Consider the following 25,179-nt stretch of genomic DNA (forward strand, 5'->3'; position numbering starts at 1 on the left):
GAATACTGTGGGAGAACTTCAGCCCTCCTCTCCACAGTGCTGAGATCTTGCTCTGGGGAGTCTGTTTTGGAAATTAACTTTGGTAGGGGAGGATTGAGGAGTGGATAACAGGATGCAGAGCCTTTCCACCTCTACTTGTCAATTTGAATTTTAGTCAGGACAGCAGTAATTTGAAATTTGGCTGTTTCTTAGCCGTGAGAAGTGCAGTTTTTTATTCAGAGAGGTGTACTTTGGTCTCTTCTCTCTTATAGTATGGGTAGAAATACCCTTTAGAGCTGGTGGTTAATAGAAATTCTAGAGCTTTAATTTGTAAACAATTCAGAAGCCAGAAGAATAGAATTGTTATCTCCTGTGTCTCAGTAGGAAGGAGGAGAAGAAGCTGCTCTGGATTGTACTGGGTGGTTTGTTCCCCAAATAAACACCTTGCTGTGCAGTGCCTAGTGCCCAAGGACCACTGAACCCCCAGTCTCTGTGCAGTCAGACTGGGCTGTATTGTGGTGGTTTGGCAAACCAGCACGCTTTCCTGGTGACTGTTTCTTCCACTGCATCATCCAGAAATTCATTGTTTAAAAAAAAAAGAAACTTCCTTGTGGTTGGGGAGAGATAATATAAACCAGATGTAATCCCAAATCTGCAGACAGCCAGAAACAATGACTCCTGTGGAGACAGTTTTCCTCAAAGTGAGTAAAGACAGTCTTTGCTCTGAAGTCTAAAAACATGAGATTTCAACCTCTGAAGGTAAAATACCATTGCTGCTGAAATCACAGGGGTGCTGGGGGCTCTGCAGCAGCTCAGGTGATGCCCCAACTCTTGGGAACTCCCTGCAGGTGGGCTCCAGGGTGACACCTGAAGGTGTGGCTGCTGCAGTCAGGTGTTTGTGCCTCTGTTATGTCCCTCACACCCAGGAGCTACCTCTGAACTTTGTCACTGGGTGTCCTGCAGTTATTCAAAGTAACTTTGGTTTTGTCCAAAGGAAAACCCAATTGTTTGGTAGAACGACTCTGGCCTTTTATAGAAGGGAGAGGAGTTTTTAGGTTTTTCTTTCTGCTTTGCTACATGGAGATGAGAAGCAGATAAAATATGATTCAGAGTGGGAAAATAGAGGTTGGGTGATCACCTAAAGGTTCTACAGCAGTGACATGTTTTGGTCAATGATCCATGACTGAATTGTACACTCAAATAATGGTGGTTTCTAGCAATTCTCAAATTGTCAAGAGTATTTTAATTTGATGTGTTTCCAGGGGGAATAATCATTCACTGCAGCATTAAATGTATCAAGTGAAAATGTAACAGACTCTTAGCTTTTACTCTGAAGAAACCCAGTGCCATGCACACGTGTAAAACACTGTTTGTGACATCTCTCTCATGTCACTGCCTTTATCTGGTGTAGATTGCCGAGACCAGGTCACCCAATATAAGCTCTTGCAGCATCTCTCCAGCAGCAAAGTAATTGTTTTAATTGTCTTGTTCGTCTGTTCTACTGGGATGATGCATGACATGAATATAACTCACTTCAAAAAGATGGCTTGGGATATTGTTCCCTGTTTTGGTGCAGCAGAATTTCTGGCCTTTATAGATCCCAAAATCTGCATATGTAGAGGTTATTTAAATATTTATTCAGACCACTGCAGTCTTTTAATTCATGTCTTATGCTAAAGTAGGAGAAAAGGGCCACTTGCTAAATTTGTGTGGTAACATATTAAACACACTTGAAAATTTTGCAAGGCTGCATCAGAAATTATTTTTTTATTGTTTACTAAATTGAATTATATCTTGCCTAGCAGAGTTCTTACAAAATTTTGGTACTAAAAAGTAAAATTGTAGTAAACACATTCACAACATAAAGTGAATACTTTCAAAAAGAAAAGTGAGACAAAATCCACACATATTTAGGACAACAAACAAAGAAGTGCCACAGAGAAATCTATCCTTTGATGGTAGGCTGGAAAGCATCACCGGGTGAGATTGGGAGTGCAGTGAGGACTTCAGAACAATTTTCGGGACTATTTGTACAATGGAAACTACACTTTCCATTGTACAGATACCTGATTTTATAACTACTTTCTCCATTTTATGGGAATAACTGGATGAAATAGAGGTCTTTCTTCCTATGCTGGTCTTCCTATGCTTAAAACTGTCATCCTACAGATTTTGGAGAAGGAAGTCTTTTGGACAGGTTTCTTGTGGGCCCTGGCTGTCTTGACTTTCCCCTGTTGTGTCATGTTGCAGCCATGGCTGAGCAGGAGCTGTGGGTGGCTTTGTGGATAGGGACAGCTCTTGGCTGCATGGGGAATGCCTTGGACCTTGTGTGTATAGAGATAGATTTACTGCTTTTTCAGAACAGGATGCTTATTGCCTTTGGGAAATTCGGATCTTTTTGAGCTCACCTATGTCAATTTTTTTGTGGCCTAATTTGATTCAAATTGGTTCTGTATTTGCCAGAATGCCTTTCATCTTTCCACCATGGCAGGGAACTGTATGAATCACTGACATTTATGTTCCTTCTGCTAACTGGTGCAGCTTGTACTCAAACTGGGGTGATGTGCACGTGGTAATTTTTTGGAAATTCCTATTTCTGGGCCCATTAGGACCATATTCTGACATGCAGGAGATACTGCAGCATGGTGATGTCACTGGTGTCGCTACATGAAGCAAACTCACCTCCTTCCACATGAAAGAATTTGACATTAAATATTGAAATAAGACCATGTTATAACTTGACAATGACTAAGGCAGGGTGTCCCAAAAATATCTGGGCCTCCAGGGGCAGGAAGAGACCTTGTGACTCCACAGCTGATTCTGTGTATTGCTTTTCATGCAGTAGGTGTTACAGGGTCTTTGTGCCTTGTCCCCACTGCAGTCCTTAGGAAGTAGGATCAGGAAATGGACGAGCTGAATAAATGCATTTGTGGAAAAAATTGTTGTTTTTAGCTGCTGTTCAACATATGAAAGCTTGATTTTTAAAGCCTGCTGAGCAGAGTCCTTTCCTTATACAAGAGAAAAAACCTGAAGTTCTCACAGAATAGGGTAAACTTTAAAAGTGGTGTGTGAAATTGGAGATGAAGCTTCTCTCTTGCAGTAACTGCTGAAGATTGTTAGAAGCATGGCCTGTTTGGCAAATCCTCTTTGCCATGAGCTGATACCACAGCAGTGATGTGCTTTGGGGTGAATGTGTGAAGCAAAGGCCTCATTTGCAGCAGGAAGAAGTGGAGCTGTAAGTGTTGGTATGGTTAGATCATCTCCATGTTGGGAGGCAGCCTAGGTCCAGTGCTTGTAGCACTGTTTCCTGGCTGAAGGACCTGATGTGGCTGAAAACTGCTTTTTAAGGGTTTGGATTTAGCTGGAGCAACTTGCCCCACACTGATGTGCAGTTGAGGTTACTTGAGCACTGCTGCTGGGCTGGAGGCCTGGCCATGGATGGGAAGTGGACACCAAGGCAGGCAGGATCCGTCCTTGAACCTTCCTTTAATCCTCTGCTAGGCTTGAACCACGTGGGAAGAGAAGGAATTAATGAGAGCACCAAACCATCAGAGACAAAGCTGGCACAGGAATGAGAAGTGTGAGCTGGACATAATTTGCTGAGATAAAGGAAAATTGCAGGCACTGCGATAACAGTGGCTGTGTGACAGACAGGGACACAGTGAGGGATTGACACACTGCTGCCTGTCTCACTTCATAATAGAGGCTTGCATCGACTTAGCCCAAGGTCTGCAGCTCTTTCTGTACCACTTCAGCATCTTCCCAGACCCTGGAGCTATTCACACAGCCAAGATGACAGTGAATTTCAGGCAGATCTCCTGCAGCTTTCTTTAGTAAGTCGTTCCTTGTCTGAGCTGCCAGAGCGACTTGACCTAAAAGAAATCAAATTCGAGTCATGGTTTCTTGGGCCCCAAACCCTCTACTTAAAGCAGCAGTCCACTTCTGCAGCACTGGAGGACAGAAAATCGAGAGGGGCTGTACCTAGTAAGTGCATTGTGAACCTCTGAAAGATATTTTATTTTTTTACAATGAAGTGAAATGGGAGATTAATTTTTCATGCAGCCCTGACTGGGGTTTCTGTTTACCTGTGCCAGGTGACAGGATGGAGTTATCTCTCCCAAGAGGTCTTCGCTGCACTCAAAGTAATCTGCCTGGATCTTATGGGTAGGGTAGGGAGAAAACAAATACTTGCTGTAGTCTTAAAGCTCTGTGTGATGGAAGCTGACAGTCTTTTCCAGTGGGCTTTGTCTTCACATGGCTCTGTTTGCAAAGCCACAGTCTGTCAGTCACTTCTGCCTTTCAAAGCTTTGCTTCAGACTGCTTAAAAAAAAAAAAAAAAGAGAAAAGCTTTTAAAGTTCCTGGTAACATTGGATTATTCATCTAACTTTCTCCAGCCATTAAAATGATAATTCAAAAGCCTTTAATTATTCCCACCTAGGTAGCCCTCATGAAGGTGTAGCTTTAAAAATGCTTCCACTGTTTTGAGTCTTGGAGTTAATTATGAGTTGCCTTGTGCTGCTGGCTCAGCTCCTGTGTGGAGGCCGTGGTCTTTTACCACAGCCCAGCAGCTGACAGAGCAGCTTGGAGAAGAGGGAAGCTGCAGTTGCTGTGCTTGCCTGATCCTGGGCAATAAAACATGTCACTGGGCTGGTCCCCTGCTGGAATTTATGGCAGCCTGGCTGCTGCCACTGGGCCCAGCTGCCAGTGGCCACGAGGACCTGCTGAGAGGGCTGTGGATGAGCAGGGATGAAGCAAGCTGTGGACTTGGCCCTCTCTTCCCTTCCCTTATGCTGGGCTCAGCAGGGAGTATGGAAGCTGCTCTGCCAGCTCTCTGCCATTGGAAAACCTTCAAGCTCCGGGAGATGTTTGAGAGTCTGGCTCTGCAGTTGAGTACAGCACTGTAACAGGCAGTAATTGCGCCTCACCCAAGAGTTTGGGACTTCAGGTTCAACCCTGTGGCATGAAAATATTAGTGCACACAGCTTTTCTGGGCAGGAACAGGGGCATGCTCATGTATAGCACTTCCAATACAATTGCCTTGAATACCTTCTCCTATGCCATACTGAACATTTGAGGGGGTAAAAATACTGATCTGCCTGCACACTGCAAGCCTAGTTTACATTTTGCAGCTCTAAATGGTAAAGCTCTTACCTATCACCAGCTTTTTATATCTTGGTTTATAAGGCAAAGGGAAGAGGTGACACAGGTAACAGCATGTTATTGAAGGGAGAGAAATGTTTGATGGTAGAGGGACAAGAGCACTCATTTGGTGTAAAATGTCAGAGATTGCCTCATATTTAACTGTATGTAGAGATATTGTCCTGGAAGTAGTTTACAAATTACTCAGAACAATGTCAACTCCAGTAATTGGTTGCATTCAGGATAAATATTTTGAGTTACTCATTACCATTAAAAGAAAATAGTAATTGTTGCATCTTGCACCTTCTCTTTTTTTTAAATGAAACTTGGCAGGACCAACCACTCCTTCCTCATGCCAAATTATGCACTATAGAGTTCAATCCATGAAAATTTATTGTTGCAGTTGATGTAAATTGCATCTAATGGGCAAATGACTCACGACTGTGCTTTGTGTTACAGCCAGCTTTGTGTTCGGAAGGCACATGCCAGCAGGTTGGAAGCAGAGGCAGAGTAAACAGGGCTTATCTGTTTCCCCTTTCCTCTGACAGTTTTCTTCTCACTGCTGGGCTGCAGAGCTCCTGGGGTGACACTCTTTGCTCAGGTCCCTTCCTTTGTGGTTGCAGTGGCTGTAACAACCACTATGGGGTTAGGCCAAGGATTGAGGGCGACAGATGAGGGTGGATCTGATCATTTAGCAGGAATTTAAGGACTCCTTATTGTGGGAACAAGCAACCAGGATATAGTTCATGTAGTTTCCCTGTGCCCCACTGAAAAATTAATTGAGGGGAGTGTGGGAACATGGCACTTAAAACTGGGAAGCATAATCTCATTGCCTTCCTGTGCTCCCAAATCTCCTGTAGCTGGAGCTCGGCCGTAATTTTGTTGTTGGGATGAGATTTATTCATATAGCACCTCACGCCTGGGGCCCAGCTCCATCCTGAAGGCATGAATGTGATGTAACTCTTGTCTGGTCAAACTGGGAAGTTAAACCAGTTTGGAATGCAGATGAAGAAGGGTTTCTGCCTTGCTGTGAAACCTTTCAAGGCTGACGTGGAGAATCCAGCTTTGCACTGGAGCGAGTCCAAGCCTCTCTTCCCACTCTAGTTGTGAAGTACAAGGTAAATAAAAACATAGTCCTTATTTTGTGGAAAGGCTCTTGAAGACTTTAGAAGAGAGGAAGATGACAGCTGTAGAGCACAGGAGTGTCCAGAAGTACTGTAGCATTTGTTAAACTATTGACAAGAAAGTTTACTCTAGCCTTATGTAACTTCATTTAAAATGTGATATAATTATTGTTTATGCTAAAGCTGCTTCCTGTTTCCACTATAGCAATTATGCCAGAGGCATACAATTTATTCCCAGTGTATCAGCCCAGGATATGGTCATTACCACATTAATGGGAAGTGCCTTCAAATTGTTACACTTGGCAATAGCTGTATCCTGGAGTAACAAACTTCTCACCATTCAGCTCACAAGTTTATAAGATCTGCTGATGAAAATAAACACTGATCGCCTTTCTACTGCCCCATTGCTTCAAATGCACTTAAGTTTAAATATGATTTTAGAGGAGAACCTGCTTCAAAGATGCTGCTACTGCACAAGTGTATGCTAAAAGGAAGGAGTGAGTGCTCACTCAGTGTTAAGGCTGCTCTGTGTTCACCTGATGCTGCTGCAGTGCTGTTAAACTGGGGTAGGCAATGGGAAAGCTGGAAAATGCTTCTATGGAACAGTGACTCCTCAGTGGAAACAGTGATTCTCCAAACATCTTGCTGCCCCATCAGTTTTCTTGCTCTGGTTAGAATGTGCCAGGCTGGGGTGAGTGACCCTTTGCATAGGGCTGACCACTGTGAGGAAGTGCCACATGAAGTGGTGATGTAATTCTGTAGTTTGACTTGGATATTTGGCAGTGGCTGTTTTGGCCTCCTGGAATTCATATTGTGGCCATGACTTGTTTTAATTTCTTAAACCAGCTTTAAGAATTATGTTTGCTGACTTTTGTTTCCAATGAGAAAATATGTAAATTTTAATTAATCCAAGCTGAAGTTAAAAAGCAAGCAAGCCTCTTGATTTGAAGGGGTTAAGGGCCTGGAGTCCTTTGGCTCAATTTTCTATGGGATTCGATCTAAGTGTTTGTTTTGCTAGTTCCTTGCATTCTAAACCTGTCCATCTTCTTTGCTGTGGTGGGATGGTTTGGTGATAGGGAATGCCTGCTGGTTTCTGACTGCTAATGCTACAGCAATGAAACCTGCCTGAGTTGTTTTGGACTGTGAAGTGTGTGATAGTTGAGATGTCATCCTTAGTTTTGCTTAAAATCTTCCCTGGCACTTCCTTCATGGCTCAGTGTGGTCTGTTACGGGGGTTTGCTGAGCCACATGTGCAGTTCTGCCAGAGGGGAAGTTTGGAAAGGCTGCACAATAGTGCATGGCCCAGCTTACTGGGGAAATGCTGCAGCATCCTGGGCTGCCTTGCAGTACAGTTGGAAGAGGAAATTACTCTTACTCCAGTAAGAGAATTAATAACTTCAACAGGTAACCTCGTGCATGCTATTCCTTTCCCCATGACCTGGAACTGGCAGGGCCTGGTGCATCCTGGCTGTCACAGGAGAATCAGCTGTGAGTAAACATTTCCAGTAGGATTGGAGAATTTCCTGAACGCTCTGTGTTCCCTCTGAATTAATGCTGGTGTGCAGGGGGATTCCTGGAGGTGGCTGTGCCTGTGCCAAGCACATTTCACACTGTGTGAGCCAGTTCCTCACCTAGGACACAGCAGACTTCAGTGCTGCGCTCTGGTGGCTCCCTGTGCTCCTGGGGCTGGATCCCAAAGGCATTTCTACCTAAATATTGGCAGGAAGCTTTTCTATTCCTCCTTTTTATGGACCATGAGCAGTTTGTGGGAGTGCAGGGCTCAGGTTTGTGTCTCACATGGCAATTAGCTCAACAGCACCAATTATATTGGATTTGGCCAATGGGTGCTAAGGGGGTAGTGTAGCCACCTGCTTTATTCTGCATTTAATCCCTTTAGGTCCTTCATGTAGTTAAGAGCATCCACTGATGCTGTGATGACTGCTACCAGATGCTGGTTGCAGGAAGAAAACAAAAATCACGCTTCTGGAAGGGAAAGTCAGCTTCTTGAGGCAATCAGATCTGTATGAAACTCTGAAGTTATGTGACACATCTTCATTATTAAAACAAATTAGAATTTTTCCTGTACTTGCTCTCACACCCGTGCTTCAAACTGGGGTTAGGCTCTAGGATGGGCACTGCTAGCAAGAAGTGTACATTTGGCATGACTTGAAATACCAGTTTGAAGGCTAAAGGTGCTGTCAGCTGCAGTGTGCTGTTCATCTTTAGTGGGACTGTCTTACGGACAGCCTTTTTTTGCCTTGTTCTGGGGAAAAGCCTTGCCATGCCACTGTCCTAGACTGGGCATTGGGAAGAGTCTGACAAATGCTAGTGCTGGAGAGGATGTATTTAAAATTATCCCGGCCTGTAACTGGCAGTGGCCCAGCCTCCTCTTCGAAAAGCCAGGAAGGAGGAGATTTCCAGGGCCTGACGGGCTCTTTGGCCAGGCCACCACACCAGTTCTGTTCTCATGATGCACTAGGGAGAAGAGAAAAAAATAGCTTTGGACTTCTTTCTGTATGTGAAAGGATTTGGAATATTTGCCAAAGGCAGTGGAGGGAAAATCTGCTTGTTTTGGGGGTTGTTTTCCTCTTTTTGCACCCATTCCATGTGGGTTCCTGGGCAGTGCAAGCTTAGCAACCTGTGCTGATGAACAGGGGTGTCAGCTATGAAGTGCTTCTCTTGGCTTGGCATGTGGAGCAGCCTGTGAAAATAAACTGGAAAACTTCAAAGTGTTTGCAGCGAAAGCAGTGTTCCCCTCAAGAATGGAGAAGTGTTGCTGTTAACCTTAAAACCAGAGCTTTTGGCTAGAAAAGGAAAGTACAAAACATTCATAGCACATGCTGGATGTTCTTGTGTGTTTGTTCATTAAAAGAAAACAAAAAGATAACAGGGAGACTTTTTTCACTGACCAGGCTCATTAAGCCATAAGGAAACATTTTTCTGCTGTCTGGATTTTCACCAGTGTATGGGGCTAAACTGATTTTCTGAGGAAGCACAAGAACTTCTGCAGGGCTGGAGAGCAGTGAGATGTGGGGCTGGGTGAGAACCACATCAACTCACTGTCTCGAAGTCTCTCCCCCTAAAGGGGTACATAAGCATCTGACCAGTGCTAGGTTCACTTTTCACCTTTTTATCTAACTCTAAGAACCTGGGACAAACAAGTTTCCTTGCATTTTTAAGAATACCTTCTGCAAAGTTTTAATTTTTCTTCTCTGTGTATAGTACCTAAAATACAAATCATACAAATACTACTTAATGCCTGTCTAGTGAAGTTACAATTTCTGCATGATTTGAGGCAAGAAATGCTAATATACGAAACAAAGTATAAGAAATAATAACCTTTTAATGTATTTTTCTTGGTTGAAGTAAAGATTTAATGACTTCCACCTATTGTTTCTTTATCTTTCTGCAGGGATGTGAAAGCAGGAAATATTCTTCTTGGAGAAGATGGCTCAGTGCAAATTGCAGGTAACTTCCCTGGTAGCTTTATGTAAACTTTAGGCATAACTGCATATCCAAGGAAATAGTTCAATGATCGAGGAGAAACCTGCATAAAAATGTTAGTATCCAAAAGCCCCACACTTCATAAAACAATCAAAAAACCCCAACAACAAACAAACCAAAACAAAAAGCCAACCCAGAGTTTATAACATCTTGTTATCTTAAAATACTATTACTTGGAATAATGACAATCAGCAGATATAAATCATTTGATTGTGAAGTCCTCAGAATCAATAGATTAGATAAAGTTCTTGGCATAAGCTAGTCAGGTTGTTACATCAGCAAGTTTATAGGCTTGGAAGTGGAGTGCAGAGACCTCACTGATTTATCATTGACGTCTGAGGTGGTTTTCCACAGGTCTCTGGTGAAGGGTTCACAGATCCATCAGAAGGAAATGGACATATCTGATGGTAAAAGTCATTTAAGGAAAGATCAGCCGGTCAAACTGCTCCTGTGGATGCTCCCTGCTCCGCTTCAGTTGAGCTGGATGGCAGAGAGGGTGTTTAAGTGGCTGCCCTGGCCCAGCCCAAACTGGGGTGAGCTGGAAATCTTGGAAGCAGTCATGCAAAGCAAAACTGTGAAGACAGTTGCTTTAGCTAATACAGATGTGTCTGGAGATGTCTGCTGCAGGCAGTGCTGACAGGAGCTGCAGCAACAGAGCTGTGCTGGAAACAGTCCTGGGTGGGCATAGACCATGTGGAAAAGGTACTGTGTGGGGTGTTTTGCCCCCCGATCCTTTTCTGGTATTTGGTTTCATACATGTTCCTACAGACTTCACTCTTCTCAGAAATCAAGAATTATGCCCCGTTCCTGAAAACATTCAAGATTGAATTCAATTCAATTGAATTCAAGATTGAAGAGCTGAACAACCTGTTCTGGTTGAAGGTGTCCCTGCCCATGGCAGGGGGCTGGACAAGATGACCATTAAAGGTCCCTTCCAACCCAAACTATTCTGTGTTTTTGATTATTATTATTACAGACTATTAAGTAAGCCAAGATTTTTGGAGAGTCCATTTAGAACCTGTGATATTTGTTTTTCCTTCTCTTCCCAGCATTATGTTTTCCTATCCTGAGTACAGTTTTTCTCCAATTCTCCTTTCCTCAGTACTGTGTTCTTCCTGTGGATCTTGTAGTGCCTTTCCCATGGATCTTGTAGTGCCTTTCCAGTCCTAGTGCCAGCTCTAGCTGGGGAGCAGAACTCTGTCCCCTCCTGCCAGCTTGGCAAACATCCCTGTACATGTGTAACATTTTCAATCCCATATTTAATTTAATTGGGAAGAGCCATATCTGTGTCTGACAAGGTCTCTTCTTTAGTGCCCTGTCTGCTGGTAGAGTCACAGCAGTGGTCAGGCCAGTGTGGTGGGAGTTTAGGGATGAGGCAGTGACAGTTGTGTTTATTCCTTTGGAATATCTGTTTATTCCTTTGGAATATCTATGCTTGGCTTTGCATCTTGGAATGAATGGCATAGATTTTCCACCAGGAAGTATAACATATTGCAATGCAGTTTTTTCTAGGTAGCTATCCTCTCTGCAGAGGACAATAAGCCCTTTTACAGCATTAACACCTATTTCTGTTTAAAAACCTGAAGTACCTTTGTTTTCTTGTTTAAGTTTCCTGGTGCCCTTTAATGCCTGCTGTTACATTTCTAATGAGGTGAATATAATTCAGTTATGTGGCAGCTGATGGAAGGTAGGGAGTGGCTTCTAAAACACTCAGAGGAGCAAACGTTATACAGTGAAATCCTACAGTTTTTTCCAAGATATAACATGTTGGATTTGTAATTGCACGGAGCTTTTGATGCAGTTTTGGGAGAAGCTCCAAAAAGGTGTAACTGAGTGTTTCTGCCAGCCTAGAGAGAGCTGCTTGTGTTTCTCTTTCACAAGGCTGTGAGGGCTTGGCTTTTTTGTATTAAGGCTCACTAGCAATAGGTATTCGTGTATTTTTTCTGCTGAGAAATTTTCAGTTGATGAAAAGATTTAAGGTTGACTGGTCTTAGCTTTGTGCATTTCAGAGGATTTACTTTTGTCTGTGATTGTACACATTCCCTAGACTGAACTACTCGTGGTTTATATGTGCAACACCTAAATGATGAAATTCACCTCTCTGCATATCCTGTGAAAGCAGCACTTCGAGATGTGCAAAGTTCCTTCTTTACAAATTCTTTCTTTGAACATGCAGAAGGACCAACCCTGCCACCTTTCATCAGCCACAGCAGGGCCACTAAACCAAGGTCAGAGGGTTCACTGCAGTGGCAGGAAGCACTTCAGTTTCTGTGGAGGCAGCTGATGACTTGAAAGAAATGAAAATAAATGAATGAATAATAGAGAAGAGCCTGACCTGGTCATAACATGAGATTTAGTTTCTGTGGGAATTTCTGACACTTAAGCTTCCTTGCCTCCTGACCCAGGATGAAGTAGCAGAATTTCTGGGGAATTTTTTGAGGAGGAAAAAATGCTGGAAGCAAACCAATCCAAATAAAATGAGATTTGTTTCAGTGAGATCAAAGCACTTGCCTTTGACAATAATATTAATGCATATTCTGAATAATTGTTGAATTGTTGTTGAATGCTTCAATTATGGGCTGGATGACATCACTTTATTCCCATGAAACAAACGCTCTTAAGTTTCTCTGGAAAGTTTCAACACAGATAAAAAACAAAAGATTGATCAGCTGTGGAATGTGGCCTTGAGGGTTGGAGTGAATGGGGCACCTCCCTGCAAGGAGCTGGTTTGGTGTACATGAAAAATTTAAATCATGCAGCAGGGAAGAAAGACTTCCATTCTTGTATAATGACTCCTTCCCTTCTGCCACTCCTCTATCCAAACTGCCTGTGAACAGTTGTTAAGAAGGTCTCATTCAATCTTTGGCCTTTGTGACCTTGTGTTCCTGTGCATTTCCTCCTGCTTGACACAATTCCTGTTCCTCCTCCCAGATGAAATGTAATTCTCAAATGTAAATGAGGAATGTACATCTCAATCTGGAAATCCTTTGAGGGGAAAAAGGCAAAGGGCATTTGAGATTGAGTGGTGGAAATCTCACAGCTGGACTGCACCTCCACAACGTGAAGGTGAATTTAATTGCTTGAATCTTTCACTGTGTGGAATTCATGGCAGTAATTTTGCTGCAGTATTACACAGATCTAACCAGTGAAAATTAAGGCCTCTTTTATGAATTTTGGGCTGTGCAATTCTCTTAAAGCTGAACAGAAAAAGCAACTTGATGAAGGTGTCTCAGACATTTCTCAGGTTCTGTTTGTAACTCTGAGTTGGTGTTTGTGCATATGGGGAAAGCCACTGTGGGAGCACTGTGAGTTGAGGTTGCTGCAGGTAAAGAGATTGAGAGACCTGTGAGCTTGGGGGCATCTGCTGGAAGTGGGAATTCTAAAAATTCCTCTAATGACTTGCACAAATTCCCAGCCTGAAACTCCTCCCCAAGTCTTATTTTTACTCATGACTCTATTTTTAACTGTGTCGCTTCTTTGGCTTTCAAGAAGTGCATCCACTGAACCCGGAGAAAATTGCCTTTAACAGATCCCGCTGACCAACAAGATCTAAAGTGGGGCAGTTTGCTTCTATCTTAACATTTCTCTTTTTTTCCCCGAGGGCACTTGGGCTTGTGGCTTGGCACCAAGTTTTTGGAGCCTGTTACAATTCACAGTATCACTTTCTCAGTTTGAAGTGTTCTCCTTCACACTGGATTAATCTGTCTTCTGGAGAGAGCAGGACTCTTTCCCAGATACCATTGTTCTGGGCTGTGCTGACAGTGGTTGCAATGTAAATGGAGATAGCCACATTCTTTTGTGTTCCAGCCTCTCCATGGCAATTACTTCATTTCTTTTAATCAGAGCATAAAACCTCTTTGCTCTGGCATTTATCAGCTCCCTGGAGTCTAAAAGTGCATGGATAAAAACACTCTGTCAACATAAAACTGCATCGGCATCAGTATTGATGCATAAACCAGGAGATGGCTTCTCACAGTAAGCAAGGCTTTGCATTTGTCAGTTTATTTAATTATGTAGGACCTATAAATTACTGTGAAATGAACATCTTGATAGACTGGGAAGGGATGGGAGAGGTTGAGGAGAAACTCTCCCAGGGTGCATGGGACTTGCTCAATATGAGCCACGCTTCAGCCATGGCATGATGTGAGCATCCTACTGAGACTGAATTCAGACTATTATCTTTGTTTCCCCCTGATTTTATCCATTGGGATATTAAATAATGCTGCCACCCATCCCTCTGAGATTGAATGTGATGTACAAGTGTCTGCTGAAGACTGAGAGGCACACATCCCTCCATGTGTGGATTTTTTGGGTCTGGAGACAATAACATGATCTCTTCAGGATTTAAAACCAGAGAATTCTGAACATGCACTCCCGAGAGGTGCCTGCAGCGTCAGCCTGGCCTGGGCAGGCCGTGTTGCCAAGCAGTTGAAGTAGATTGAGATTTCACTAAGTTGTTCAGGACTTGCTAATTGATCCTGGGCAAATTGCCTAACCCCTCTCTCTTTATCTATTTATAAAACGGGGATAGTTAAGGCCAGGCAAAACTTGTGTAACTGAATTTGTGTAACTTTCCACAAATCCATGCCAGCTTGTCACCGGTTCGCTGTGTTCCTGACTGCTCTTAATTCATGGCACTAAAATAGCGCTCTACATAAACATAGAGCTATGATGCAGGCAGTGTCATTCCCCACTTTCCCTTAGGAAACTCTAACTTTGGGAGATTAAATTGCCTGAACAAGGGGCAAGACACAAATCTAACTTGGGAGGGGAGTGTTGATTGCAGGGCTTGTTCGTGGAGCCTGTGTTGTATCATGAACACCTTGGAACCTCTTCTGCCTTTTAAAAAAAAAGGGCCAAATGTATTTTTCTCTATGCTTGGTAGAGACTCCTGCAGCAGCAAGTTGTGAAATAGTTTTTTCTTTGTGTCACTGCTACTATCTGTGTTTCCTGAAGAGATGTTGCACTGTTTGATTGTTGAAACCACTTGTGAACGTCTCTGAGGGCAGTGGGTGGCGTCACCCAGCCTGGGCTTTGTCATCCTGAAGTTGCTTTGTGAAGTAGGAGGACAAGTGCATTTGCAGATCCAATACCACTGTGCATCAATCTAGACTTTAAAAGGAAAGAAGCCTTTGATTCTTGTTCTCCAGTAATCTTGCTTTTATCTGGTATCCTACCACCTGCTGCGTTCTCAGCACAAAATTGCTGTTTATCACTGCCTTCCTCCTGCTGCCAGGTTCATTCATCTTCAGTGCTCTAAAAGCTTTAAGGTTTGCAGCAAAGCACTAAGTACAACTGCAGATATTTTCTGGTGGTGAACAACTGAACAAGAAGGAAGGTGACCAGTGAAAATAACATCCAGTGCTGTCTTCTGAGATGCTTTTTGTTTAAACACAACTCAAAGTGATTTTGAAGTCAAGATTGAATTATTCTGCTTTTCTGCCCTTGTTGAAGTTGCAAACTGTTTTAGGGTCTGATTTAAGCACATCAAACTCTGTAGGATCCCCTCTGATATCAGCAGGTTTTGGTCCTGGCTCTCAGTGCACATTCTTCCTTCTTTCCTTTCTACCTTGTAGGCAGCTACATGTAGTAGCAGGTACTTGGGCTTTTTAGGATTAAGGTAATGTTACAATATAAGAGGGCCCAGGAGAGATTGTTTTTAACAGCTGACTTCTAGATTTGGATAAAACAATATAGAATGTGGTAGAAATCTTCTGATCTGAGAGACACACCTGCAGTGGTCCTGCCACAGCATTCTTACGTTTCTGAGTTGTTTGTGCTGGGTCTTCCTTTTCAACTTCTACATTTCCTGAGTGGCCAGGGTAGCTTTTAAGTTTGACAATTTGGATACCATAGTACCAAGAACTGTTGCCTCATGGCATGCTTTTTCAAACACTACTCTGGAACTTCAGTGCCGCTGTAGAGTGTCAGATACCTGGTTTGCCACATGTTTCTGCTGGAAGAGACAAAATTTGCCATATTTTGTGCAGAGCCTGCATCAGCAGAATTGAATTCCCATCCTGGGCTGGTTTTGCTGTGATATGCAACTTTGGAGATATACATATTTATGGATTTTTTTTTTTTTTCAATCTTTGGTTTAAATGACTGAAACAGCTTCAACAGATTAATCTTTTCTACGTTGCTTCAGAAAAACGGGGGAAAAAAAAAATTAAAAAGATTTCACCACTTCCATCCAGACACTCTGGAGACTGTTACTTGCTATCAGATTGCTGGAAGTCTGCAGTTTTTGGGCTCCTTTAGGATCTCTGACAGTCGGTGGATCCCCAGCAGTGGCGGTTACTGGTATTGCAAGCCAGGTCCAAGCGTTTCCAATTCCTCCCTGTCTGTGGTGATTCAGTCCTTGCCAGTTATCACCATAGTGAGCCAATATAAACTACGAGCTGCCAAGGAAGAGTACAAATGTGTAAACACTTCAGAGCTATCCTGAATTTCATGGATTTCCCCGTTTTCTGGAGTTCACTTCATTTGCAATAGCCTAGTTCTGTTTTAACCTTTCTGGGGGCAGAGAGACTGAGGCACAGATGGTCCCAACTGCTCAGAAGTAGGAATTGAACATGAACTTGTGGTTGGAGTTGTGTTTTATTGCTTTGCAGATATTTCCTGAGACCAGGCACATTCTTATCTGAATGGCTGGGGCTTGGATAAAGTTAGTAAGATGACATTTGAGAAGATGGTCCCAAAGTCATTCCTTACAGGGGAGTAGCACAGGCTGTTTGAGCCTGTTTTAGCCCACTGGAAATGAGGGGAATTAATTGGGAAAACATTAAATAAATCAACCATGTAATGAAATAAACTTTAATTCCATTTAAGCTTTCTTCAGATGTAAGGGTCTGATTTCCATCTGGAATTTATAAACGCGGGTTTGATGTGAGATGTGGTGAATACTGTGTGAAGGACTTGTGTTTTTACTGCTGGAATGCTTTTGCTTTGAATGGCATTTCCTTTCCCCTCAAAATGACTGCATGGAAACTTGAGGTAAGATAATATTTGCAAGTTCAAATACAGCACATCACAATAAAATGCTGATGGCACTTGGACAAGTTTCTGTTAGTATTATCTTATTTAAAAGAACTTCTGATTGCTCTTGTGTTTAGAACAATAGATCTTGGGAGACTTCCTGTAATGAGGAGTGAAAGGCAACTTTACTCTGAATCTTTTAGGGAGCTCCTGCAGTTCCTGAGAAAAGCAAAAAGATGGATACTCACATGGAAGATCTCAAAACAAAAGTCACTTTGACAAAAAGTGGGTTTCTAGAAGCTTCAGATTGCAGTACTGATGAGGACAGTGATCCATCTAGGAGTGCTAAAACTTCAAGCATAGCAGGAAGCCAAAATGCCTTTGGGAACAGGAAAATAACAGGTCAGCACATCTGGAAGAGCTGGATCCTAATGATAGGCTTTTGTTAGTGCTTATTTTAGCCCTGTGATTTCTATGCAACTTTATTTGATGTCACCTTGCAGTTACCCACGTTCAGTACTTCAGTGAGCACTAAGTTCCACTCCTGGAAGTCTCTAACTGAAGCGAACTGGAAGCTTTCAGCATCTTCTGAGTGATAACTTCAGAGGTGTTTCTCAAGTATTGAAATTCTAATGAGAAGTGACTCATTGCACTGCTGGTGTGACGCAGAGGGAACTTGGGACAGTCCTCATATGGATACCATGAGTTACACATTGTAAGGAGGGATCTTATGTTGCAGTTAATTCTCCAATTTAACATGCTTAAGTCATGGAGTATCTCTGGCTCCTCTGGCCACAGAGGCAAAGGCTTTTACATTTTGCATTGTCAACAGAGTTTCAAAAATTTTAAAATCAGTTGTGATCAATACTGTTCTGGTTTTATGTTAAATAGCCCTGGAATTTCAGAGATTTGCCCTCCAAGTCTGTCATCAATTTCAAAAATGGCATTTGAGATTTTGATTGCTTGTACTGTGTTTAATTAACAAGTGTGTGTGTGGATGAAGTTATGGGGAATTGAGTTACATATTGAGTTATAGGCCCATTGCAGGCCTGTAATTCAGCAATACATAAATAGTGTTGTTTGGAGCAGTTCTATGTTAACAGTTTCCCTGTCACTTGACTTTTTTCTTTTTCTCCGAACAAACTGCCATCCTCTCTTGAATAACTTGGTTGCCAGATCTTTGGTAATGCTTTTCTCTGAACAAACATACTTTATTGCTATCACTGTATGCTGCTGCTGGTTACAGATTCTGTTTTCCATGCCATTCTTAATTGCATAAAACATGAGGTTACAGCATAATTTTCACATAAAAGAGTGATTTGTTCCAAGAAATGCAATTACCAGTGAGCACAAATGGCATCCATGAGCATCCTGGTTTGTGAAAGGTGTTTCAGGTGGGTGATGCAGTGCAGGGTGTGAATCAGTGTCTGTGAGGCTTCCCTGAGATGCTCAGGCTGATTTGTGGCACGTTCAGGATCATCAGGAACCAGTCCGAGGTCCTGTTAAAGCACTGAGCATTTCAGCCATGGAGGATTATCAAATAAAGCATGTTCTGGTAATAGAAAATCCAGAATAAAGGGCTGGTAACTCAGGACAGTTGAATGTTTTCAAGAGACTTTTTGTGCACCCGGCTTGATTGCTGTGGATGTTACAAGATGCTGCTTGAGGGTCAGTGCAGTTATGTGTAATGTAAATGTAAATACAGCTCTGGCTGGCAGGGCAGGTTTGTACAGCAGCAGGGCTGCTGGAAGAGTGTGGGCAGGCTCTAATGTGACCAGTGGGCTGTAATGGAAAGTGGAATTTTCCTCTCTGCCAGCCAGGCTGAAAGCTCTGCTGTCCCCAGCAACTGAATGAACTGCTGAATGGCAGTTCATGTACCAGCACTCTTAGCTAACTGTTGATCATTCCTCCTTTATTAGGAAACCCCTCATGCATGACTGCATGGTCTGGTACTTAATAGGTGCCTGGGAATATGAGGGGAAAGAAGGGACAGCTCTTTAGTTTGCTCAGGATGTGTTCTTAATAAATTCTGCTTTTGTTTTCTTTTCAGACTTTGGTGTTAGTGCGTTCCTGGCCACTGGTGGTGACATTACCAGGAATAAAGTCAGGAAAACCTTTGTGGGCACACCTTGCTGGATGGCACCAGAAGTTATGGAACAGGTGAATTGTTTTTCCCAGTGTCCTCTGAGCTGATCTGTACCTGGAATTCCATGTTATCAGCAATTACTATATTTATTTCTAGCTAATATGATAATTCGACATCCTGAAGGGTTTTCTTAAACACAGGATTTTCTTTGACTTGCCTATTGCAGCCAGACTCATACTGGGGAATGTTAGGTGTTCAGCACATTTTTGCTCCATTGCTTCTCTCCAGGCTCCTGCCTCAGGTGAGGGTGAGACATCTCACTTGTTGCATAAAGAAGATAAACTTGTCCCTCCCTTTTGCATGAAGGTGAGGTAGAATACAAATAGTTTCACATGTGGTAAAAATGCATACACAGCTCAGTAATGTGCTCTTCTGCACCTGCAAACATAAGATTTGGGGTAGTTTGTTGTGATATGTCAGAGTGGGGAGTTAATTCAGTATAATAACATACATTTGACTTCATTCAAGTTTTTAACTTCTCTTGGCTTGTGAAGTACCTAAATGCTGAGGAATGCTTACATCTTCCCCTTCTTCCTCTGCTTCGCCTTGCATGGAGAAATGCCACTTTCTGTCCTCTGCTGCTTCTAGACTAAACTACAAAAGCTTTGTCTTTGTGACTTCTGATGAAGGACACCTGGAAACTTTGCTTAATGTAAAATTGCTGCCCATTTCTGAGTAAGATTCACAGAGAAAATTACACCACACTCCTACCAAGTCATTTGCAGTAGCTGTCAATGGCATTGATGTACACTGCTGTGGACATTCTGAAAATGATCCCTCATTCCCTTAAAATCAGTTTGTCAGAGGCCTGGGTTTCTGAGAGGTGTGCTAAGCAGAAATGTAACTGGCTGTAAATGGGTTTCCATTTTTCTTTTGAAATTTTTTAAACAAAAATATTTAAGGATTTGTTTTATTAAAGTAAATCCATCTTGATACACTTCTCCTTGCTGGTGTTTCCAGTAAAATATTTTGAAGCTTGGGAGGATCTTGAATAAGACCCCCGTGTATATCTGTATCTAAAATCAAATGCAGCTAAACACAAGTGCATTTTTTCCAATATCTGAAACTCCCTGAGGAATGGAGATAATTTTGGAGTAGTTTAAATATATTATTGATGAAAGGCTTGTTCAATGTTTGGCCTTTTCAGTGGCTCCCCGTGGTGGGACTGAGGGGCCAGTGCATTCCAGCACTGCTGCAGCCTCCTCAGAGTGCAGGTCTAACAGGGCAGGAAAAAGCCACACTTCCCAAGTCAGGGTTGTCTTTGCAAACTTGATTCTGAACTACCTCACTGTCATATTCTTCTGGATTTTTATATTTAAGGCTGCGTTAAAAGTAAATAAAAACAGATTATTTGGTGCTTCTGAAGCTAGATCAGTGCTGTCCCTTGCATTTCTGTCCTGTGTGTTGTGCCCAGGCCTCAGCAGCCTGGCCAGTGCTGTCCAGGCTCTTTGCAGCTGCAGTCCTCATGTCAAAGGGAAAAATACCTTAAGGAGGGAGCTAAAAATGGGAAAGAAAGGTTTCAGTGACAAAGTGAGGGGTGGTTCCCCACAAATGTGTTTCCAAAGGAGGTAAGATTTTTACTGAGTGCAGCACCTCCACCAAGGTTGTGCACCTCTAACCAGCTGCAAATACCAAGTTAAAGCAGTATTTGGGATGCTGATGATGCTGGTGTGAAATCTTTCAATGCCCATTAGATGATCTTGCTGCCTTCCAGCAGGTGTCACTCTGAGCCGCCGGATCCAGCCGGGAAGAGGGACAGAGGGCTTGCTCTAAGTTAGCCTTTCACATGGAGATGTTATCGACCCAATTCCATCTGCTTTACTTCAGCACCATTAAATTCCTTCAGAATGTCAATATTTGATTGCTCAACATCGTCTTTTAATACATGGTCACTCGACGAATTTATGGCAAAAAAAAGAAATTGATGAGAAAAATAAATGTTGTTGATATAAACTGACTGTAGGGTGGTGACTAATGTATTGGACAGATGTCAAGATGAACTACTGCAGACAGTTTTGAGCTTTGTAGCTTTCACTTGCAAGCAGAATTATGTGAAATAATGAAAAAAACCCTCACACTAAACTGTTAAAATCTTGTCAGGAAATGGAGAGATGTGCAGTGTAATGGTGTGCTGAAAGAGTAACTGAAAGATGGAGCTAAGAAATGCCCAGAAGTTATTCTCAAAAGCTAAAAATAGTGTGAGAAGACAAAAACCCACCCTTACAGTGTATTTCTTCTTGTCCTGTGCTCTTTTAAGTGTTACTAGATATCTTGTTTATTTAACTGACTTGAAATCTGTTCAAAGTCATGGCATCCATAAACTGAGGCACTTCAAGAAACATTTCAGACTTTTAGGGCTCATGAAAATTGTGCTCACAGAGTGGAAGAAATCAGTGCAGGATATAAATTCCTGTCTCTATAACAAGTTTCAGTCCAACTCTAGTATTACATGACAAATAGTGCAGGAGGGGTTTTTGTTAGTTTGCCAAGATTCAAGATCATCTTTAAAGTAGCTTGGGGAATGCTTTTTGGCTGCATCACAAGGAGTGTCTTTCTGAAGTTTGTTAGGTTAGCTGAGCACAGTACCTCTGTTAGCTCTGCTCCGACTCAATTTTCATTTTTCCATAGTGTAGTGAGAAGAAACACAAACCATCCTAAGCAACAAAAATGCTTTGATTTTCGGAGCTGCTCTTGAAGTTAGTACATAATGTCTCTCCCCTGCAGCGGAGAAAGCAAGTGCCAAAATATTACCTAATGATAATGAGGAAGTAACTGCTTTGGCATATGAAATATTTTTTCCTGTGCAGGAGGGGAAGTAAATGCTATAAATTTTCCTGAACAAGCCTGTGTTTAATGTCAAGTGCAGAAGCCACTGTTAATTAGTGGAGGGAAACATTAGTCTGCAGGCAGGAATGAGGGGCTTTTACTGGGCTGGTGCAGCATGAAGTTCCGGGATGGAGCATATTTGCAGTCAGGTTGATTAAAAGTGTAGTGAGGCGGGTGTCCCAAGGGGTAGGATACCATCTATTAACTGTGAGAGTTTTATTGCACTGTGCAATGACTCGCTGTGTCTGCGTGTAGAAGGCAGAGCCTGGGTTAGCCCAGCGCCCCTTTATGTTCTGCAGTGGAGTTTATGGCCGAGCAGTCCTGATTGTACAGTGCACAGCCATGATTTTCACCAGACTGTGACTTCTGCAGCACCTCCTGGAAGGTACGAGGAGCTGAGGGGAGAGGATGGAGCAAGTGTTGTTTCCATCTCTGTAGTGCTGCTCTTTCCAAATTTGCGGGGAAGGGATGGTAGTGTAGGACAGCAAGAGGCACATGATAACATCCTCTCATATTTTTCAGGTCAGAGGATATGATTTCAAGGCAGACATCTGGAGCTTTGGGATCACTGCTATTGAACTGGCCACAGGAGCAGCTCCTTACCATAAATACCCACCCATGAAGGTGAGGACATCTCCAGATATTTGTGGAAGATAAGGGATCTCTATGTTCTGTGGATGTTCTCAAGAATTTGGCTAGCATGTTGCACAGAAGAGTTTGTCCTCTCAACTTAGTACGTTGCATAGAAGAGTTTGTCCTTTCAACCTGCACTTGTGGGTCACGATGTTCTTGGATGCATCGAGTCACCTTTTAAAAATACGCCACTTCATCAGCATTATCTGAAACTTCAGTTTTTATTTAGATCCTCAGTCTCACCATTCTTAAGCATGGTGTGTGTTTTAAACCTCTGAAGTCAGCAGATGTTTTTAGGGTTATAAATAATGATCCAGAATGCCTTATGGGCACCCAGTGACACTTGGCTAGCCATTCTTTCTCTTGCACTGATAATGCCTGTCAGACATTCTCTTGATACCTCTCCTGTTATCAGTTATCTGAAAGAATGTTTCATTTTGTTTAACACTGACATTCCTGTCAATCACTGATCCAGTTCAAAGTACCACATCACTATGAAACTGTGGTATTGTCAACAATAGTATTTTATTAAGGTTGAAATGAAAGAAATGTTCTAATTTAAACTGTGACACACCAATATTATTTTTCAAATATCTTGAGCCCTAGATCACCTTATAAGTTTGGCTAACTCTCTGTTTCCTGACTCTTGAACCAGGAGCTGCTTCTAACATGCTGCTCTTTCAGGGGGATGAAGCATCTCAAAGTTAAGAGTTGACACCCATCAGCTGGGGTCTGAAGAATCCTGTCCTTCTACTGAACTTTGAGATATTTTTCCTTATCTCCTTTGTGATATCTGATGAGGCCTTGTCTCGATCACAGAACTTTAAGCCCCTTTGGCCCATGCTCTCGAAGGCCACTTTGGTTCCCCTCCTGGGACATATGGTCCTTTGGATCAAACACAAACATGTGGAGAGCCTGTTCTACCCCCAAGGCTCATGGTTAGAGCAGTGACCTGGGGTATGAGGCCTGTGGGTGTCAAGTCCCTCCGTCGTTGGCATTGGGAGAGTGATGTTTTACACAGGCAGATAGTGATAGGACAAAGGGGAGCGGCTGTAGACTGAAAGAGAGATTTAGATTAGATGTGAGTAAGGAATTCTTTACTATGAGGGTGGTTAGGCACTGGAACATGTTACCCAGAGAAGCTGTGGATGCACCATCCCAGAAGGTGTTCAAGCCTAGACTGTGTGGGAATTGGAGCAACCTGAGCTAGTGGAAGGTGTCCCTGTGCATGGCAGGGGGATTGGAATTAAATGAGCTTTAAGGCCCCTTCCAACCCAAACCATTCAGTGACACTGTGGGCAAACTCCCATTTTTTTCAGTCTTATCTGCTGAAGTGCTGTGGGAGTTGGGCATCACTTCTTCAGGGCGTGGAGTGCTTCCTCTTCCACACCACAGTCACAATGGCATTTGGAAATCCAGCTACTCCTAACTCAGAACAGGCACATCCATACCAAATGGATGGACTTTGCACAGGTTTAACTCTTGTGGAACAGAATTATTTTTAAGAATTGTCATCTATGTTCAGGGACTGTTGAGATGCTCAGTAGTTCAGAAATGCCATTAAATTTCCTACAATATCAGTGGCTGTGCCAGAGCAAAGGGCAGTTAAGGGGAAAATGCTGCTGATTTAGATGCTGCTGGTTTCACTGATACTTCCTTCTGGGCTGTGATTATTGGTATCATTTTACAGCAGCTTCTGCAAATATTACTTCACTTTATTGTGGTTTGAATGCATGGGATGAAGCTTTGAATACCAGCATCACCTATTTAATATCTACAGCACCTACTCAGTGCTGTCACATGCCAGATAGAATTGAGTCCCCAGTTTTGTGAGGTTTGGGTCCCAGTCATGCAGCCTGCAAGAAGACCTCTCTGTTTTATTTATTGAATGTAATTTTATTGCATGGCAGATTAATTTTATTATGCAGCAAAATAACTCATGCATTAAGTGACCCTTCAAGGTGTGGGGAAGAAAGTAGAGAATTCTGTCATGGGCTGTGTAATTTCAGCTAGATTGATGGGCTTTTGCTGCCCTAAGCAATATAGCTGTTGAAAGCTATTTAAATGTGCTATGTGCTGTTTCCTTTTCTAAAAATAGATATTCATCTGTATGTAGGTGACAAGTGGAAATGGAAATGAGTAATTTTCTTCCTTTCCTTCAGAATATTTAAGTGAGGGAAAGAACCAGTTTGGCTTGATAGCTGCTTATGTGAGGAGTGTCTTCACCTGCTGTCACATTGGTACATGGAAATGAACTCATGTATTTTTTTATGTTGCCTCTCTGTCTTTGATTTCTAGCTAAGAAATACCTCAGGGAGGTACATTGAATCAAAAGCTTTGCACAACTGCTCATCTCGAATGAGGAAAACTGGTAGAAGTTCTTCTCTGCTTGCAGTTTTAATCCCACAAAACAAACCTGAAAGCACATTCCTGCCTTGTGTTTGACCCACAGACTGCAGTGTGTGCCAAGAGATGGGATGGAAAGCAGTAACTTAAATGGGGGTCTTTGTTGTTAACACATCCTTGTTGACTCAGATGCTTGATGAAAGTGCTTGTCTAAAATACATTTTTTCCAAAATTTGTCTCTGACAAAACCCAAGGAAAATCTCATTGCCAATAATTATTTCAGGTTTTAATGCTGACACTACAAAATGATCCTCCATCTTTGGAAACTGGTGTGCAAGATAAGGAGATGCTGAAGAAATATGGGAAATCATTTAGGAAGATGATTTCATTGTGCCTACAAAAAGACCCTGAAAAAAGGTAAGAATGGATCACACCAAAATAAATTAAAACAAGCAAACAACAACCAAAAAAACCTAACTCACAAACATCATTATGTTCCCTAT

The 25,179-nt window shown here is 42.5% G+C and overlaps 1 protein-coding gene across 2 annotated transcripts in view; it reads left to right on the plus strand.

The window, feature by feature from the left end:
- OXSR1 (oxidative stress responsive kinase 1) overlaps positions 1–25,179 on the plus strand; it is an 87,367-nt gene that overhangs the window by 43,717 nt on the left and 18,471 nt on the right. For both annotated transcript variants that reach the window (XM_072925286.1, XM_032746594.3), the window contains 4 exons: positions 9,656–9,711; positions 18,776–18,885; positions 22,220–22,321; positions 24,960–25,093. In XM_072925286.1, coding sequence (XP_072781387.1) covers positions 9,656–9,711; positions 18,776–18,885; positions 22,220–22,321; positions 24,960–25,093 — 402 coding nt within the window. The remainder of the gene's footprint in view (positions 1–9,655; positions 9,712–18,775; positions 18,886–22,219; positions 22,322–24,959; positions 25,094–25,179) is intronic.

This window comes from Taeniopygia guttata, chromosome 2, assembly GCF_048771995.1.
Source record: "Taeniopygia guttata chromosome 2, bTaeGut7.mat, whole genome shotgun sequence".
NCBI classification, from domain to species: domain Eukaryota; kingdom Metazoa; phylum Chordata; class Aves; order Passeriformes; family Estrildidae; genus Taeniopygia; species Taeniopygia guttata.